General features: G+C 42.0%; 1 protein-coding gene across 3 annotated transcripts in view; it reads left to right on the forward strand.

Annotated features, from left to right (window-relative positions):
* SETD3 (SET domain containing 3, actin N3(tau)-histidine methyltransferase) overlaps positions 1-20,655 on the forward strand; it is a 124,960-nt gene extending 104,305 nt beyond the window's left edge. For all 3 annotated transcript variants that reach the window (XM_075614394.1, XM_075614397.1, XM_075614396.1), the window contains exons 11-13: positions 4,098-4,183; positions 18,252-18,412; positions 19,367-20,655. In XM_075614394.1, the coding sequence (XP_075470509.1) occupies positions 4,098-4,183; positions 18,252-18,412; positions 19,367-19,825 (706 nt within the window). In that variant the 3' untranslated portion in view covers positions 19,826-20,655. The remainder of the gene's footprint in view (positions 1-4,097; positions 4,184-18,251; positions 18,413-19,366) is intronic.
* The last annotated feature ends 394 nt before the right edge of the window (positions 20,656-21,049 follow it).

Raw genomic sequence — 21,049 nt, forward strand, 5'->3', positions numbered from 1 at the left:
CCCCAAGGCATTTAATTTAAGTGCTGTGGGGAAGAGCGTGGGGCCTCTGTAACCTCCCGCTCCCCCCCCCCCCCCCCCTAGACATTCTTCCGTCTCCCCTGGGGAGCGCGCCCCCTGGTTCGCGCACCGCTGCTTTATATAGTGGCATAATTATGCTTCACTTCCATCCATTCCCCGTTTATTGCAAGATAAGATCTTGTTTGCCTTTGCAGCTATTTCATGACTTTGGGCACTATTGCTAAGCCTGCTGTCTACAAGCACTCCTTAATTCTTCTCCATCAAGGATTCTCCTAATATATCCCCATTTAATTTGTAAGTCGCCGTTTATTCTTGTTTCCCAAATGCATAACCTTACATTTATCTATTAAACCTCATCTGCCATTTACCTTCCCATGTTTCCAGTCTCTCCAAGTCCCTCTGGATAGAAATTACATCCTGCTCTGATTTTACTACCTTACACAATTTAGCGTTATGTATGTATGTAGATCTTTATTTTATATACTGTAGCGCCATATAGTGCTTCACAGCAGTAAAACACGTAACATAATAATATAACACATAATGGAAATAAGCTCTTCAGACACGACCGTAATAGGAAAGGGAGTCCCTGCCCCGAAGAGCTTACAATCTACGTGATAATTAGCGAGAATTTACAGAGACAGTAGGAAGGTGTTATGGTAAGTGCATCTGAGATGTACAGCATCTGCCAGCAGAGCTACCCATATGCTTCGTTAAAAACGTGTGTTTTTAGATAGGTTTTTAACAGTGAAGAGAAAGGGTGGCAGTCGAATATTGAGGCGGAAGGACATTCCAGAGGTGTGGGGCAGTGCGGGAGAGGGCTATAGATACACAAGGGGTAGACAGAAGAGATCCCAGAGTGGAACGCAAGAGTCTGGCAGGTGTATAGCGAGAAACTAGGGCCGAGATGTAAGGAGGGGCAGAGGAGTGTAAAGCCTTAAAAGTGAGGAGTAGAATTTTGTGAGTGATACAGAGTTTAATTGTAAGCCAGGATAGGGATTTCACAGGAGAGACTCTGAGCAGATTTAGGAGAGAGTAACGTGATTCTAGCAGCAGTGTTTAGGATAGGTTGTAGTGGAGACAGGTGAGGCAGGAAGGCCGGACAGTAGAAGGTTACAATAGTGGAGATGGGAGAGAATGACTGCCTGCATTAGAGTTCTAACAGTAGAGGTACAGAGGAAATGGTGTATGTTTGCGATGTTACAGCGGTAAAAACGATAGTTTTAGCTACATTGTGAATGTGAGGTAGGAGTCAAGTGTGACCCCTAGGCAGCGTGCTTGTGTTACTGGATGTATGATAGTATTGCCATCAGTAATGTAGAAGGGAGCAGTAGAGCCAGGCTTGGGAGGAAGTGTGAAGAGCTCCGTCTTGGACATGTTACGTTTTTATCAGTGGAGGGCCATCCAGGTTGATATAGCAGAAAGACATTTGGAGATTTTGGTCTGTATAGCAGGTGTAAGGTCAGGGATTGAAAGGTAAATTTGCGTGTCATCAGCACAGAGGTGATATTTGAACCCTAGACGTGATACGGTCACCTAGAGAGTGTGTTAAAAAAAGCAAGAGGTCACAAGACATGTCCCTGGGGTACACCCACAGAGAGATCAACAAGGAGGAAGTGTTGGCAAACAAGACATTGAACGTACGATGAGCAATAAGTGGGAATCTAGAGCTCTGTTACGGATACCAAGAGTATGGAGAATGTGAAGGAGAAGAACATGGAGATCATTCGTTATTTTGGTGAAGGCTATTTAAGTGGAGTGAGCCGTGCGGATGCCAGATTGTAGGGCGTCTAGTTGAGAGCAGGTGGTGAGAAAATGGAGCAGGTGAGAGAACACAAGGCATTCAATGAGTTTAGAGGCAGGAGAGAGACAGGGCGAAATTAGAGAGACAGGTAGGGTCAAGCTTGTTGTTTTTGCGTAAGGGTATACATTTTGCGTGCTTGAAAGAGGCAGGAAAGATACCAGATTAGCTAGAGGAGTTGATAATATGTGTAAGTGTAGGGATTAGCGTAGGAGCAAGAGGTTTCAGAAGATGGGAGGGAATGGGGTCAAGAGAGCAGATGGTAGGAGAAGAGGAGATCTGCAGCAGCACGTCCTCCTTTGTAACAGAGGAAAAAGACTTAAGGAAGGCTGGAGGAGAGTTATTTATCAATAGCAGGAACCATGTTATTTCGTACATGAGGAAGCACAGGCAATTGCCATGGTAATTATCTTCGTAACTGGGGGTTCCCCAGAGCTGAAAATTGGTGGGGCTGGTTCCAATCATGTAAAAAAAAAATATTTATGTATTTCCCAGTTCCTTTTAATACATGGCAACTAGTGAGCATGACCGACATTGTTTAAGGAGTCCTCCACAGATTTTTCTTGCTCTTCATACTAAAACCTTTATTCTTCAAAGCATATACAGTTGTGTGAAAAAGAAAGTACACTCTTTGAATTCTATGGTTTTACATATCAGGACATAATAACAATCAACTGTTCCTTAGCAGCTCTTGAAATTAGGTAAATACCTTAGATGAACAACAACACATGACATATTACACCGGTCGTGATTTATTTAAAAATAAAGCCAAAATGGACAGGCTATGTGTGAAAAACTAAGTACACACTTACTGCTTCCATAGGAATTAAGATGCTAAGTAGCAGACAGGTGCTGCTAATCAAATGCCCTTGATTAATTGATCATTAGCAAGTGTGATCACCTCTATAAAAGCCAAAGTTTTAGCAGTTTGCTGCTCTGGAGCATTCAGGTGTGTGTTAACACAATGCCAAGGAGGAATGACATCAGCAATGATCTTAGAGAAGCAATTGTTGTTGCCCATCAATCTGGGAAGGGTTATAAGGCAATTTCCAAACAATTTAAAGTCTATCATTCTACAGTGAGAAAGATTATTCAAAAGTGGAAAACATTCAAGAGAGTTGCAAACCTTCCCAGGAGTGGACGTCCCAGCAAATTCACCCCAAGTTCAGACCGTGCAATGCTCAGAGAAATTGCAAAAAAAAATAAGAGTTACATCTCAGACTCTACAGGCCTCAGTTAGCATGTTAAATGTTAAAGTTCATGACAGTACAATTAGAAAAAGACTGAACAAGTATTGTTTGTTTGGAAGGGTTGCCAGGAGAAAGCCTCTTCTCTGTAAAAAGAACATGGCAGCACGGCTTAGGTTTGCAAAGTTGCATCTGAACAAACCACAAGACTTCTGGAACAATGTCCTTTGGACAGACGAGACCAAAGTGGAGATGTTTGGCCATAATGCACAGCGCTACGTTTAGCGAAAACCAAACACCGCATATCAGCACAAACACCTCATACCAACTGTCAAGCACGGTGGCGGAGGGGTGATGATTTGATCTTGTTTTTCAGCCGCCGGACCTGGGAACCTTGCTGTCATTGAGTCGGCCATGAACCTCTGTATACCAAAGTATTCTTGAGTCAAATGTGAGGCCATCTGTCCGACAGCTAAAGCTTGGCCGAAATTGGGTCATGCAACAGGACAATGATCCCAAGCACACCAGCAAATCTACAACAGAATGGCTGAAAAAGAAAAAAATCAAGGTGTTGCAATGGCCCAGTCAAAGTCCAGACCTCAACCCTATTGAAATGCTGTGGCTGGACCTTAAGAGCTGTGCGTAAACAAATGCCCACAAACCTCAATGAATTGAAGCAACGTTGTAAAGAAGAGTGGGCCAAAATTCCTCCACAACGATGTGAGAGACTGATATCAGATAACGATTACTTCAAGTTATTGCTGCTAAAGGTGGTTCTACAAGCTATTGAATCATAAGGTATACTTCGTTTTTCACACATGGCTTCTCCATTTTGGCTTTATTTTTGTTAAATAAAACATGACACGGTGTAATATGTCATGTGTTGTTCATCTGAGTTTGTATTTACCTCATTTTAAGACCTGCTAAGGAACAGATGATTGTTATTATGTCTTTATGTAAAACCATAGAATTCAAAGAGGGTGTACTTTCTTTTTCACACAACTGTACCTATTTTTATAGTACTTCTCTTAACCCCGCATTGCTGTTCATGTCTGCAATTCTTTTTCTGAAAATCATTTGTTTGTTTATAGCTCCAGTGTTTTTGCGCTACATATCACTGAGCCTCCAATTTCTGCACAACTTTTGGCTTTTCTACGGGTATTCTGTATGACTGAGGGTAAGTTGTGGATTTAAAATGCAAAATGTATTTGAATAAATATGAATCTTAAAATCCAAATTGAGTACATTTAGGATTGTTTTGGAAAGTCAAAATTTATTTAAAGAAGTTGCCCTTGCAGAGCAAGCCTATTGCTGCTTTTCTATCTTGATGAAGTCCGTAAAAGGAGTTTGCCGTTTGCCGCAGTGCTAAGTAGAGATGGACGAACTTGTCAGAATCCGATCTGCCCACAAAAATTTGAAGGCGGATTGGTCACTGAAATATGTGGTGGATACATCTTTATCCGCCATTGAATCCCTTGAGACCAGAGTTTATGAAATTCGCCATTGAATTTAATATTAAATTTGCATGCAGATTTTGAAAAATCTGTTTCGCCCAGACCTTCAAATATACTGTAGGTTTTTCTGGAGATTGGGAGAGGGGATACCTTTTTTAGTAGAGTCCCAAGCATTATATATCCCTTCAAACCTCGCTCCAAATAACATATGGAGAGACAACTGGGCTCAGAAAGGAGCACACCTGGGAGATATGCTAATTGAATATGCAAAGTTTATTTAAATGTTTTGCACCCCACACTTACTAAAGTGATTTCCATAAGACCTATACTGGTAAGTCTAAGGCACCTTGTGAGGAAGGAGGTACTCTGCTATTCTGAGCAGCAGCTCTAGTAGTGAACTAAACCAGCTGCTGGGTAGCTACACTGTCACAGCATACCTTTGAGCTATTAGTAGCAGAGGTTATGTGTTCTGATCCTTTTGTGCCTGACACCAGTCCCCCCTTCCTCACAAGGTGAGGCTTGCAGAAGAGGTTTAATGGAAAATCGTTATAGGAACTGTGGGATGGAAATCAGTTAAGTAAACTTTGTTTATCCATTCTCATATCTCCCAGGTATCTACGATGCACTTCTTTTTGAGCATGTTGTGTCACACGCACATACACACACACACACACACACACACACACACACACACACACTTGTGACTTTACTAAAATAGATCCCTCTTCTCCCCAGCAGAAGCCATATTTTAGGGTCTGGAATTCGGATTTTTAAAAATCCAGATCAGTCTGCAGATTTTCAGTGATAGAAGAAAAAACGAATCTGACTTTTTGCCCATCTCTGGTACTTGGTCATGTTACTCAGCAACATGTGACATACAATTGGCAACAGGTTAATGACTGGTAATGATGATGTAAGCCTATACTAATAACAAAGATCAGTATCTCTGCATTAACCAATTCAAATTATCTATAATGCAGCAACCTGCACTAATCTCATATTTTACATTTTAGTTTTAATAGATTTCTTCTTATCCTTTTCAATGCTTTGTTTTTTTTTTATGTTTTGTTTTTTTGTTTGTTTTTTTAATCCGATGCTCTGTTCAGGAGATATAACCGTTTGAAACCTGTCTGGGAGATTATACACCGGTTATAATGGAGCTCTCCCAAGAGCCCAGTGCAGTCTAACTTCCGATTTTGGAGATTAGGAAAATCATGATTTTTAACACAAAAAAAACCCTTTTATTAATATAAAAAATAAAAATAAAGCTGAATGCAAGTTGAATGAGCTATTCCTTTAAAATAATATATTTCCCTCTAGGTAGGAAGCATGGGGTCTCCAGAACTGGGCTGTGTTAATTTCAACACCACGGACCACCTAATCCACAAGATACTTATCTCAAAGGGGCTGCTGGTATCTCATATCTGTTTAAAGGTCACGCCAATAGGAAGCTGCAAGGAATGAGGTGGCAGCTTTATATGGTCCCGCAGGGCCTTTTAAAAGGACATTTTCCGTGCCCAGCCAGGGCTGCTTCCAGATACCCCTTTAGAGGCAAGTATCTCAGGATGCAGCGGGTTCCCAGAGCTGAAATTAACCAGGCTTTTTAAAAGCTCCAAGAGGAAACGCAGCTTTAAACTCATATAGGCCGCTGGAGGAAAATTCTGCTTTAAGATGCAGTGATAAGGGCACATCAACTGAGTCGAAGGATTCTGGCTTGGTTTTCTTCTAAGTCCTCTATGACAGCCAAATGGGATAGCCCCCCCTTCTCACAGCTTGTAGTTCAAGCACTTCTTGTGACCACAGTATGAGAGGGCGTCTCCACCTTATGTCGGTTATTCATCTACCCCAGCTGGAGACAGGATGTCAAACAGGTACATTTTTTCATGTATACTTTTTCTGAGGGCCGCGTTGAAGCCGCCCTAAACGGAATAGGATGAGATTTCCCTACCGTTTTCCCAGTTTACCTCAAAGTCCGCTTTAATGCAACTGTAGTAATGCCGTTGTCAGCCACATACATCCCTGATTCAGCTCTGCTAGGCATCTTCCATGAGGCCACGGGAGGCACTTCTCTGTGGGGCAGAGGTGCAGGGGCGTCATGACACAGCACTTCCGAGTCGACAGATGACATGACGTAGAGTACGGTTTTTGCACCAACGGTCTGTTTCCCACCAAGGAGGAAGCTGGCTCTAGACGCCAGATATCTTTTAAAAAGTATGCATTTTCCTGCTTATTTATTCCCTTATTGATGGAAAGCTAGCAGCATGTCTGTTCCTTCTACACTGTTCCGGAATCAGAAAACCGAGCAGCCTCAGTAAGAGGCTCAGATTGTTAAACCCAGGAAAGAGTTTCTGGGGCTAAATGACTGTTTGCCTTGTAAATCTGCTACTAAACAGCTATTTGGCACCTGCTCATTAATCACCACACCTCGTATCTGGCTGCACCTGGCAAAGATCTACCCCCTGTGGAGAAGTTTGAAACACCTGACAGCTTTTTAAAAAGCATACGTTTCCATGCTTATTTGTTCCCTTAATGATAGAAAGCTAGCAGCATGTCTGTTCCTTCTACAGTTTCAGCGGACCAGAAAACAGTGCAGCCTCCGCAAGCGGCTCAAGTTACCAAGCCTAGAAAAAAACGTTTCTATGCCTAAATATTGTGCAGAGTGCGATGCCAAACTTTCTGCTACCTCCAAAGATTTTGAACAGAGTACATTAAGAAGAGGTCTGAGGATGAAAATTCACGTGGTCACATCCTTTTTGGCTGTATGAAACCTTTACTCCTGCAGTCTTTAAAAAGGCCCAGATCAGGCTTCATTGAATTTGCAGCCTGACCATTTAATTGATTATCCAGAACAGGCAAGTGTCTCAGAACTTGGGGGTTTCTTGGAGGAAGAGACCAAAGCGGACACCGGTTCTGTTAAGATGGACGCTATTCACAAGCTCCTTAAGAATGAAATTGACCAAGAATATTGAGGACACCAGAGAAGAGCTGGGGTCCGGGACCAGGCCTTATTTGGCTTTAAAGAAATTAGCTAGAACTTTTCATGTTCGGTTCTATTAAGGACATCGTGAAGACGGAATGGTCAGCAGTGACTAGAAAATGCATGAAAATGTACCCCTTCATTAAAGAGGACTGCAGTACCTTGGTAATACCTCTAAAGGTGGATGCAGCTGTCGACAAGATGGTTAGAAATACAACAATCCCCTTAGAGCAGGGGTGTCAATGTCAGTCCTCAAGGGCCATCAACAGGCCAGGTTTTAAGGATATCCCTGCATCAAAACAGGTCTCCGTCATTTTGATTCAACCACCTTTGCTGAAGCAGGGATATCCTTAAAACTGGGTCTGTTGGCTCTTGGACTGGAGTTGAGCACCCTTGTCCTGGAGGGCTCGTCCTTTAAGTATCCTATGGATCGAATAATGGAGGGTGTTTTACACAAAGAATACACTGCTATCAGAATGACTCTCTAAAACAAGCAGTGGCCTGTATCTCAAGTACAGTCAGTTTTTGGGTATCCAATCACATAATATGGAAATAGTTGTCTCGAAGATGAGGGGAGCGCAAAAAAACAGAAAAATAGAATACAATATAGTGTGATATTGTTTAAATAATATAGACATAGATATTTTGAGTCTCTAAAATGCTCACTCACATGACCCCCAGTGGTAAAAAAAAGCATAGAGGATAAAAACCCTTGGTGAAATCTCCTTTGAGCTTGGCATCCCTCATAGAGTTGAGTGTTCAGAAATGTGGCTAATGTTTCCCCAAAATAAAAAGAGTAGTAAAAAGTATGTTTTATCAAAGCATCTCAAAAATACATACTTACAATAACACAGCTCTTTAAAGCATTAAGTAGCTGAATTAGTATGAACGGAAACTGGTTCTCCCTGCTCGGAAACCAATTCTCACCACCACCGCCGAGGTGTTCCTGCGCCATCTGTTGATCGTAACACCGACGTCTCTGTGGATCTCCCTCCTTCAATTGGTAACTGCTGGCTGACTCAATGCGTTTCGCTACGTTATGATGGTGAAAAGCAGGGTTGCAGACTTGTCTGAGATGTGAATGTGCTCACAAGTGATATTTTTATTTGCTGATATCTAATCTGGAATATAGGATTGAAACAGGAACATCAAGACAGAAACTTTTAAAGGTGTTTTCAAATCTTCGAGATTCAATGGACTTTTTGTGTGACACTTCCATGGATGTCATCAGGCTATGCACCAATCTTCAAAAATGGGGACAAAAACGCGGTCTCAAACTAGAGGTCAATATCTCCTCTTCAAATACTATCCAACGTAATGGAAAATGTGTTCACTCCCAATTAAGCGATTACTATACCAAGGCAAATTTCCCTAGCCAATTCCAATCTGGCTTTCGCCCCAAATACTCCACAGTAACTACCTTTCTAAAAGTTTGCAATGAGATCCAGTGTGGAATGGAACTGGGACAACTCACTGGTGCAATATTCCTAGATTTTGCAAAGGCTTTTTATACTGTTGATCATGCTATCTTTCCAAAAAAACTTCAGTACTCTGGAATAGGGGAACATGCGTTAAACTGGTTTCACTCATACCTATTGGGTAGATCCCAACATGTGTCTATCTCAGGTTCTAGTTCCAACCCCTTGGATATCACCTGCTGTGGCCCGCAAGACTGTTCTAGGACCCCTATTCTTTTCAGTCTCCATCAATTATCTACCTACAGCTTGTAAGGATGCTTCAATACACGTTTGCGGATGACACAATCTTACAATCTTATATGCACACAGCCCTAGCCTCTCTGTACTTGAACCCGTACTTGAATCTGATTTTTTTTTTTTTTTTTGAAGATTTGAAAGCTGGATTTCCCAAAACAAACTGTTTTTAAACACTGACAAGACAGTAACAATGGTATTCGGGACCAAGGCTACATTTCTAAAGCTACCAATGATGGAGCTACAGATCAGAACCAATTCCAATACCATCTTAGCCCCTGTCACTAGTTTCAAATATCTGGGCATATAGTTTGACCCCACTTAACATTTGGGTTGCACATTGATACCCTAACATTCAAAACCTATGCCAAACTAGGTGTACCTTTATAGGAATAAATCCTCCCTAAACCCACTGGTCAGAAAGCACATCGCACAGCAGATGTTAATATCAATTATAGACTATAGGGTCATATTATATGACACAGCACCCCAAACTCATCTTGGCAAACTTGATACCTTCTACAACTCAATATGCCGCTTTGTCCTCCATTGCAACTACAACACGCATTACTGCGAAATGCTCAAAGAACTAGATTGGCAATCACTTGAGTCTAGGTGCAAAGTTGATCTCTCCTGTCTTACCTTCAAATACTTCTTGGGCAAGCTGCCCTCGTATCTGATCAAGTTCCTCACCCTTACCACACCAGCACTTATCACCTGAGATCTTACTCCAAGGGACTTTTCATGGCCCCAAGATTCAACAAAGTATCCGGCCACTCTGCCTTCCCTTACCATGCACCCCACAACTGGTATAATCTACCTGAGACTCTCAAAGCCGCCACCAGTCTAAGTTCTTTAAAAACTAAAGCTGTCTCACATTTTAATGTGGTCTGTAACTGTTATATGCCTATAACTTATTTTATCTTCAACTGTTAATGCACTGTCTTCATATATAATGTATAAATAACCCTGTTCACCAAATGTACCCATGTATTTGTAAGCATGTATCTGTCATCATAACTCTGTGCCCAGGACATACTTGAAAACGAGAGGTAACTCAATGTATTACTTCCTAGTAAAACATTTTATAAATAAATAAATATAGCTGTGAGAAGAGAGCTATGGCTTAAAACATGGGCAGTTAATAGACTAGTGTCTTTACCTTATGAAGGTGCTTATCTATTCGGAGAATCCCTTGGAGTTACTGGAAATGCCAGGAGTTCGCTTCAAGGATTCAGGCCTCTCAAAGGATCCAGAGAAGAGCCTTGCCTTCAATCAAGTGGTTCACGATCTGTTGGCCAGTATGACAATTCAACCAGTTCCACCTTCTCAGAGAGGCGAGAGTTTTTATTCAATCCTGTTTCTAGTACAGAACGCATCTGGAGGATTCAGAGCATTTCTGAATCGAAAATAAGTCGATTCCTTTTTCAACATCCGGCACGTCAAGATGGAGTCCTTGAGGGCAATCATGGATCGAGGAAGGGGTTCTCTAATAGAGATTAAATTAATGGTTCCTTTTAGTGAGGTTGGTAAAAAGCCGAAAGACAATGAGAGATTTGCAATTTCGAGAATGAAAGGGGCAAGATTTACCACCACTTCCTTTATTAGCCTGGCCGGGCAAAGGTCCCCATGACGGCTAGATGGTGTGATTCCTCTGATCATGATAAAGCGCTCGTCCATAGTGATTGGAAGGTGCACCATCTAGCTTGTAGTTGGTTCGACTGTCAAGATATCAGATTTGTCAGTTGACAGTTGTGTGGCTGAAATTTGATTTTGAATTTTTGAGACTTTGGAGGAGAGCGCCTGTTAATGTATGTGGTGGAATTTCTACAGGACTTGAGGTTTTGTTTAAACAGGCCAGCTCAAGCAAAGAGTAGACGATTTTGAATAGTTCCCGCATACTATTACTGCAATTTTTAATCTGAGAGGTCAAATAATGTTTTTTTGGCCTCTAACGGCTTTGAAATAATTTTTCTTTACGTCTTCGATCAATAAGTTTAGAGGGGCGTTTATCTTTAGACCCTCGCTTTTCTACCGAACGTACTGCACCGACACACTTTATTCGAGCAAATACCCAGTATGTACCTGGCAGATACCTGGAATGCGCCGCTCCTCACCTCTGACAAGCCCCGTTGCGTTTGCCTTCCCAGCCTGGGTTCATGCCTGGCTGACGGGCGGCTGATCTGTTAAATGATAATGATTAGGATTTAATAGGCTGCAATGCTTCGCGTGTCTACCAGATGGCATAAATTCATGAATTGTAATGCAGTATATATATATATACTGTGCAGTATTGCAGCCAGCGGGAATAAAATGCTTCAATCCCTGCTTGGAAAATACCTCAATGCACTCGGGCAGAAAACAGTCACAAACCTCAATACACCCGGGTATACCCGAATTCGTGGGACTAGCCGAGCTCGAATAAAGTGTGTCGCCAGTGTAGGGAAGATCTCTGGATTCTTAACTCTTGAGAAAACCAAGAGTTGCCCTTATGTTCCTAGGTTAGCATTTTTTTTTAGCAATAATATCAAGATCCGCAGTAACTGCGATATTGAATGCCAATGTGAAAGAGAAAGTATGGTGGACAGAGGGAGGAATGTAAGACTTTCTAAAATGTTTAGCAAAAATACTAGTTGACAATAGATGTGATTGCAGAAATGTATCACATAGATTCAATTCTACACAGAATATATATTTCTTCCACTAAGGAAAATTCTAACATCACTCCCAACCTCCATGATATACCCAAGATTACGAAGGATGACCAATTGTTCAGAAGCCTTGCAAGACAATACAGGGCTTAATTCATGCACATAAGACATCAAAATTCGGTCACAGACCCGTGCCTGGTCCACTTTTCACCTCAGACCACTTCAAGAAATGTCCTCTGTTATTGGGTACACCTAATTGTAACAACAAAATTCAGGCTACCACTGTTACCAAGCACAAAGCTCGGCCTACAATGGTGGACCTCAGTCAGCAGCTGGCAAGTCTGATGCCTCTGGTCTGGACAGTATTGAACACAGACGCAAGCCTCAGGTTGGGGTGCAGTTTGTCAAGATCAGGTGATCCAAGGAATCTTGTCACATTAAGGGAGGTCTGCCAATTAATGTATTGGAAATTCAAGCGATATTTAACGCCATTCGAGGTCTTCAGGACTCGTTGAGGGGCTTCCTGTTAAGGATCATATCCGACAATGTCACAGCAGTAGCACATATTTAACGGGAGTTCTTTCAGAAATCTTCAGAGTCCTACACTGGGAAGAGAAAGAGATTCCATGTATCTCCATTTCAGAAGTCAGAAATTACAAAGCCAACACTCTCGACGGGCATTCCATTCACCCAGGAGAATGGGAGCTAGACCATAACATTTTCTATCAGTTTGGCAATGGGGTCGACCTCGTGTTATCTGCTGTCAAAAAGAAACTACAGATGTGTCAAGATGGCACGACCGCGAAGCCATAGCCAAGGATGCTTTCTCTATTACTTGGGATTTCCATCTCGGTTACATTTTCCCCCAATTCCCTCTGCTTCAGCGAGTAATGAACAAAGTCAGGAGACAGGGCTCAAGTTCTCCTAATAGTCTTGTATTGGCCATGAAAGGCATGGTTTGTGGACTTAAAGAACTTGTCAGTACAGGATCCGTTAGTTCTTCTGAATTTCCCTGCATTTTTTACTGTGTCCTCTTTGCTTCCCCAATCTTCAGTTGCTAAAATTGACAACATGGAACTTGAAAAAATGTCATTAAGGGCACCGGGTTTCTCCAATTAAGTTATATATCAACACTTTTTCATTCCAAAAACCTAGTGAGTTCTAGGATTGATTATCGCTCATGGAGACCATTTATATGTTTGTGTAAATTACGAAAGGTGGCCCTTGCAGTTAGAAGTTCCTAATATACTGGACTTCCTTCAGCAAGGATTCCAGAAGGCTTTAAAACCAGCATCTCTTAAGGTCCAAGTATCTGCATTAGGTGCATTCTATCATAAACAGATTTGCCGTTCAAGGGATCTGAACCGGGGTCTACAGCAACTCTCTTCTTTCTTGTTTGAAAGTAGTTTTCCTCACCGCTATTACTACATCATGTAGGGTTTGAGAGCTCCAGGCTTTGTTGCGAACCAGTTTTTCAGATACATCAGGATAAGATAGTGTTATGGACTGTATCACTGTTTCAGACTTTCATACCAATCAAGATATTGTAGTCCCCTCATTTTGTCCAACCCCTATTTCTGACAGCACGTCAGTGGCACAATCTGGTTTGTAGGTAGGGCTCTAACAACATATGTAGAGAGGATGGAGAGTATTAATAAAACCTCTAAATTTGTCCTTTCTGATGGACCCAGATAGGGTCAGGCAGCCTCCGTAGCTTCGATATCTACATGTGTTAAGGCAGCTATATGTGAGGCATATAGAATAGCATGAGCACATCCTCCTGTAGGGTTAAAGTTCCACTCTACTAGGGCTGTCAACAACTTAATGAGCAGAAAATGCTCTTGCCCAGGAAATGTGTAAAGCTGCAGCCTGGTCTTTACACACATTCGCTAAGCATTAACGTCTTGATGTTCACTCATCAGCGGATGGGAAATTTGGTGGAACAGCGTGAAACCCCTTCTAATTATTGAAAGAAGTACTCCCAGTAGCCATTGGGATGGTTATGGTACATCCCATTAGTATTTGACTGCCATAAAAGACATAGAAGAAAAGAGGAACTTTACCTTTCGATATTTCTGTTTCTCAAAGTTCTCAATGGCAGCCATTACTTCCCTTCCTTGAATCTTATATTTGGCATATTATTGTTCTGTGCTTTATTTTTTAAGAGCGTTGACAGAAGCTAACTGACCTAAGGTGGATAACGCCCCCTAATATAGTGGTTACAAGACGTGCTTATCCCACCAGTTGTGAAGAGGAGATCCCATTAGTATTTGGCTGCCATAGAGGATTTGAAGAAACAGAAATATCGGAAGGTAAATGTCCTCTTTTCCCACTTAGGCTACATCCATAGCAGGGGAAGCCTCGCTGAGCCCCTGCATCCTCAATGAGGATGTCTTTAGAGGGGGCTCACGCGAGCGTACGCAGGCGTGCTGGGGCGTTGGGCTTTTCAGCCATCAGCAGAGCCTGTTTCTCAGCGCGCTGTCGGCTGAAAACCTCCAATCACAGCAAAGCAGCGTCAACGGCACCGTGATGTTGACATCGGTGCGTCGCGGGCTATTGGCCCAGCGACGTCACTGCCCCGCTTCCCGATCGCGCACGCTGGCTCTCCTGCCAGTCCATGGGATCGTTCTTGACCGGGCAAGCGAGCCTCAGCGTCATCACGGAGGAGCCCGGGCTGAGGCTCTATGGACGCAGTACTCCAACCACCGCACACTCAAATGGCAAAAATCATAAAGTTACAACTTGCAAACAACTACTCAAATTTCTACTAATACTATTACTCTCTTTAGCAGGTGATATTGAACCTAACCCAGGCCCTCCCACTTCAACTCTGTCCCATACCCCTGAGAATACCCCCTTCAAATTCCAAAAAGGCCTATCTCTCGCCCATATAAATATCCGGAGTCTGCTGCCCAAACTGGACGAACTAAGGGCATGGTGCCTTATGCATAAACCAAAAGCCATCGTTTTCACAGAAACATGGCTAACCCCTAACATATTGCCATTCAGGGATACTCCATTTTTAGGAGAGATAGGTCAAAGAGAGGAGGAGGGGTGTTATTTTATATTGCAGACACCTTACAATTTACACTGGTAGACTGCCCCCCAAGACCAACCTCTTTTGAAATCCTAGTTGGAAGAATCTGCCTCCCCTTTTCTTAGCCCATCTTGCTTGCTGGCATCTACCGCCCCCCTAAAGCCCCTCTATAATCTCTGACTGATATCGCCCAGTTTCTTGGCTCCATTTCCTCTCAGACTGAGAAGAGTGAGCTGCTAGTTCTTGGGGATTTCAACTTCAATTGGCTTGACCCTAAAAACCACAAAATCCACACACAAATCAAGTCGCTTAACCTATCGCAACTCATTTCCCAACCCACACGAACAAACCTGAAATCGCACAACCATTCCCTGCTTGACTGGATTCTCTCCTCAAATCCCAGCAGAATCCAATCCTCTGGCATCCTTCATGACATTTTCAGTGACCATGCAATAGTGTACTGTGTAAGGAAAATTAAAACACCCTAATCAAGCCCTAAAGTTCTCCTCACTAGAACATTTAGAAACTTTAACCCACAACAATTTCTGGCTCACCTTACCAACTGCCCTTGGCACAGAATCTATTTAATTCCTGACCCTGATTCTGCGCTCGACTATTTCCAATCCGAGTTCTTAAAACTCTGTGATACCCATGCTCCACTACGCAGAATAATGGTACGGGGTGCCCACCTTCCATGGGTTACACCTGACCTTATAACACTCTACCAGTTCAGGGATGCCTTGTGGAAAAGCCACAAAAATAACTGGCACTACCAAGGACCTCAATCACTACAGATGCCTGCGGAACGTGTGCACAAGGCAAACAAGGCACGTAAAAGCACAATATTACTCTGACTATCTCCTCCAGTACACATCAAACCCAGCTAACTTCTGGAAGGTTATCAACAACATATTCCAGCCTTCTCACCACCAACAGCCCAGTAATATCACTAAGGGGGATATTACTCTGACAAACCCCACCGACATTGCAAATGCATTCAATGATTACTTTGTGGGCTGTGCTACTAACTTATTAGCAAAACGCAACCCAAACCACAAACCTGAACCTCATCCTGGGAGTACCCCTATAGCCCCACCCCCTCCCAACTTTGCCCACAATTATCAATTTGGCCCAGTATCCGAAGAGGAGATTACACAAGCGCTTCTCAAATTAAAACTAAGCAGCCAATGTGGACCTGACTTACTACAATCTAGGTTCCTAAGACTTTGTGCTCCAGCAATTGCCAAACCAATTGCTTCCATAGTCAACTCTATCCTGTCTGCTGGCCATATCCCTAAGACCTGGAAAGCTGCCAGAGTTGTCCCAATCTTCAAAAGTGGGGACAAAAACACTGTCTCAAACTACAGGCCAATCTCACTTCTCCCAATTCTTTCCAAAGTCATGGAAAAATGTGTCCACTCCCAATTAAGCGATTACTATAACAAGACAAATTTTCCTAGCCAATTCCAATCTGGCTTTCGCCCCAAACACTCTACCGTAACTACCCTGCTAACAGTTTGCAACGAAATCCAGTGTGGAATGGAACGTGGTCAACTCACTGGTGCAGTATTCCTAGATTTTGCAAAGGCTTTTGATACTGTTGATCATGCTATCCTGCTTAACAAACTCCAGAGCTCTGGAATAGGGAAGCATGCTTTAAACTGGTTTCAGTGCTACCTATCAGGTAGATCCCAACATGTGTCCATCTCTGGCTCTAACTGTAACCCCCTGGCTATCACCTGTGGCGTCCCGCAAGGCTCTGTTCTGGGGGCCCTACTCTTCTCAGTGTTCATCAATGATCTTCCCACAGCTTGTCAGGAAGCCTCAATACACATTAATGCAGATGACACAATCCTATATGCACACAGCCATAGCCTCTCTGACCTTCAACACATACTTCAGTCTGACTTTTTCAGACTCGAAAACTGGATTTCCCAAAACAAACTGTTTTTAAACACTGACAAGACTGTAACAATGGTGTTTGGGACCAAGACTAAATTTTTAAAGCTTCCAGCGACTGAGCACCAGATTACAACCAACACTAACACCACCCTAACTCCTGTTACTAGTTTTAAATACCTGGGCATATGGTTTGACTCCCACTTAACATTCGGGATGCACATTAATACCCTGACAACCAAGACCTATGCCAAACTAGGGGTACTCTACAGGAACAAATCCTCCCTAATTCTCCTGTTCAGAAAACGTATCGCACAGCAGATGCTAATGCCAATTATTGACTATGGAGACATAGTATATGGCTCGGCACCTCAAACCCACCTTAGCAAACTTGACACCCTCTACAACTCAATTTGTCGTTTTGTTCTCCAATGCAACTATAACACACATCACTGCGAAATGCTCAAAGAACTAGATTGGTCATCACTCGAGTCTAGGCGCAAAGTTCACCTTTCCTGTCTTGCCTTCAAATTCTTTATGGGCCAGCTACCTGAACAAGCTCCTCACCCCTACCACATGCAGCACCTATCACCTGAGATCAGACTCCAAAAGATTGTTCATGGTCCCAAGGCTCAACAAAGTATCCGGCCGCTCCTCCTTCTCTTACCGTGCACCCCAAAACTGGAACAACCTACCGGAGACTCTTATATCCACCACCAGTCTAAGTTCTTTCAAATCTAAGGCTGTCACACATTTTAATGTGGTCTGTAATTGTTTCATACGCCCATAATACAAATTATCTTTAACTGTGCATGCAATGTCTTGTATATAATGTATACCCTGTTCATTTATGTAACTGTATTTGTAATCGTGTATTATTTGTCTTAACTCTGTGCCCAGGACATACTTGAAAACGAGAGGTAACTCTCAATGTATTACTTCCTGGTAAAATATTTTATAAATAAATAAATTATTTAGAGGGGCGACCATGATTGGTGTCAGATTCTGTACTGTACCTTGGCCAACCCTGTGACTCAAAATCCGTTCTGCATAAATAGTCACCGATGGATAGCACTGTATAGTTCTTAACCCTTTGGCTGCCACTACATCATGGGGTCTGGCACTCCAGGGGCCGCATGACGTAGTGGCCATGTCATGACGTTTTTGCAGAACACAATTTGAAACGCAGTAAAATAGAAGAGGACTCCCGTTTCCGGATTAAGTGAAGCCACGATTACTTGATCGCTCTGAGGAATGGTCACATGATTGCAATTTGCAGCAGGGGCACTCTGGAGCCGTGACCCCTCTGGCAACCAAATGGTTAATGTATAACTAAATTAGGAAATGAACTGCGATTTTATTATCTAAAGTTTATATTTTATTCAAACTTACAAGAGAATACTGCCCTAAGGGTAAAATGTTAAAGGATTTCCCCAGTTATAATAGGTTTTCCTTTTATGGGCATTCATGAAGTTGGGGACCAGATACACATTTTAACACTTGGCTCTTTTGCAGATGAGCTAAAAGAACATCTAATAGGAGATCACTCTATCGATAAAATCTTCACCCTTGGGAATTCTGAATTTCCTGTGAGCTGGGATAATGAGATCAAACTTTGGACATTCCTCGAAGCCAGAGCTTCTCTCCTGTTAAAAACCTATAAAACAGCTGTTGAGGTAACCCTATTAAGATTGTCTTGGAGCCCCGGAAACACCATTTGAAGAAGCAGTCGACCTTTTTTATTTTTTTATGTTTTTTTTTTCTTCATATTGTCATTGTTTAATTTGCATAATATTTCCTAAACAAAGCATTAAAATGTGCTATATTTCTTTTATTTCTGTTCTCATTGCTTTGTTCTTCTAATACTGGCATATAGCTCCTTACTACACACATCTTACATTTTCCATGGTTGCATATGGGGAATAGTGTTCTTTTTTTGTTTAGGTAAATACAAGCAATCTTTTAAATGGGATAAAGCGCAAAAGTGACATTAATGAATATGGCCTTTAACCAGTTTAAGATGAACCTGCAATGAACTGTCTGCAAAGAGGTTACAAATTAGTAACTTCTACTTTGAAATCTGACCACCAGCATTGTGGTACCCAAAGCATCTTGATATAGGTTTCCTTCAATGAATTAAATACAGATAGTAGTATGTACCAACGCATCCTCTTGATTGTTGTAGGCCCCTCTGCAAAGATAGCATGTCAGAAAGATGTTTTGTCGACCCTTGACCCACACCCTTCCATTATAAGTCGGCAGAAAATCCCCATAGACTTTGTTCGGGCCATGTTTGGCTGAAAATCCCAATTGGCCGCTTCAGCAGATATAGAATTACCCCCATAAGGGGAGAATGTTCCTGGAAATGGGATAATATACTGTGGGTCTTGCCCAACACCATGGGAACACACACTAGGGAAGATCTACAGTCACATCCCTTCTCCCCACCCTCCAAGTTTCAGTTTATCTAGTTTTCAAACAACATTTTTAAATACTTACCGTAAGGGAGTTTCGGGGAGAAAATCTGTCGGCCATCCAGAAATAACCCTGTAAACATGTTAGTCGTTAGTTTATTATTGTCCTAGGATGAACTGCATCTTTTAAAATATCTCTTGCATCTTTATTTCAAGGATGATAAACTCGTTTTGGAGCAATCGGACCTAACGTTTCATTCAGCAATGGCTATTAAACTGCGATTAGTGGAGAAAGAGATCTTGGAAAAGGCAGTAAAGAGTGCATCTGATAACAGAAAGCAATACAACAAGAATTTTGAAGAAGGCACTCCACTTCCGAAATATGAGGAGAGCAACATTGCTTTGCTAGAAAACACTGTGGCAGACTCAAAACTTCCTCTTGTTCTGAGAAACCTAAAAGACGGCGAAGCCGTGCAAGAAGGGGAGCTAAAAATCCAAGAAGCCATTGCCATCTCAGAGATAACAGAACATGGGTTCATGAACGGCAAGTACTCTATACCTAATGGGACCAAATCTGAAAGTGAGAATGTTATTACAGAAGGAAACAGAAAAGAAACCGAAAATGCCAAAGAATTTTCTTCAGAAAGCACTGACGAGGCGCAAGTACAATTGTGAAATGGTTTAACTTTGAGATTAAAACTGGCAGAGGTTTATGAAATGATGCATTTGCATTGACGTGTTTACTTTTTCTGCAAAAAAAAGTTGCTGCTTTCCATTTTTTCTAGTTATTTGAAATGTATTGCATTTGTCTTCAGCAGGAATCGCCTCGCTCAAGGCCAGAGCTTCAAAACAAAATGTATTCATTTTTGTTTTTTGCCCAGCTGACTTCTTTTTTGTGCGTTTTCACCCTGGAAAGCTAATGACTTGCCATTCTTAAACTTTTACCCTTTGCTTGAATGTGTGACGTTTTAAGCCCAAGCTAAGGACTGTCAAGTGAAAGATTTAAGCAGTGAAACAGCAATTTAGCAGAGAAATTAGAGTTGATGTTTGGAAGGTCTTCAACAGAACAAAGTCCATTAGGTAGCAAAGCTGCATTTTGTTTGTATGTTTAAGTATTCATACAATTTAAAGTCCTTTCTTTAGAAGTTGGTTCTTGTTGTTTTTTACTTTATTTGCATAAGAAATCCCTTATTTTATGGCAGGGTAGAAGTTGTCTGTTTAATTTAAAATATCTATTTTAGGCCAATCTGTCTTATTAAGCTTATATTCTTAGTGGTAAGCACTGTTAGTCACTGGGAGTTCGGAGGCATATACGGGTCCACCAAAAAGCTTTAACCACTTCAGTGTTGGAGAGGCTGGCAATGTGTTCCAGAAACCCCTCCAAAAGTAAGAGTTCAACTTTTTTCAAAAAGGTCTCTTCTCATTTTTTCACGTTTTCATTATAGCTAGAGATTTTCAAAGCTACACTTTTGACTAAGATCATCATTAAAACAAATGTGAACGATTTTTGTCATCTGTTCCTTATTAATGTTGGGTGAAGTAAGAAAAAGTTAAATTAGTTGTGGTGGAAAGCTAAACATGTAGAAGTAAAAAGTACTTAACATTCTGAAAGTAAAATGCCCTCCTTGAAAATGAATTTGACCAGTTCCTTTGCTGTACAAGAATATTTCTGTGTAGATGAAGTTTCTGCATAGGTTAAAGCTGCAATTCAGTTCATAGGACTAGGGTGACCAGACATCCCGGTTTAGCCGGGACAGTCCTGGATTTACTGTGCATGTCCCGGTGTCCCGACAATTATTTGAAAATGTTTAAAATGTCCCGGTTTGGGCTGCAGAGAAGGAGGGGGCGGGCCAAGATGGTGAGGGGGCCGGGCCAAGATGGTGAGGGGGCCGGGCCAAG

The sequence above is a fragment of the Ascaphus truei genome, chromosome 9 (assembly GCF_040206685.1).
Source record: "Ascaphus truei isolate aAscTru1 chromosome 9, aAscTru1.hap1, whole genome shotgun sequence".
In the NCBI taxonomy this organism is placed as follows: Eukaryota; Metazoa; Chordata; class Amphibia; order Anura; family Ascaphidae; genus Ascaphus; species Ascaphus truei.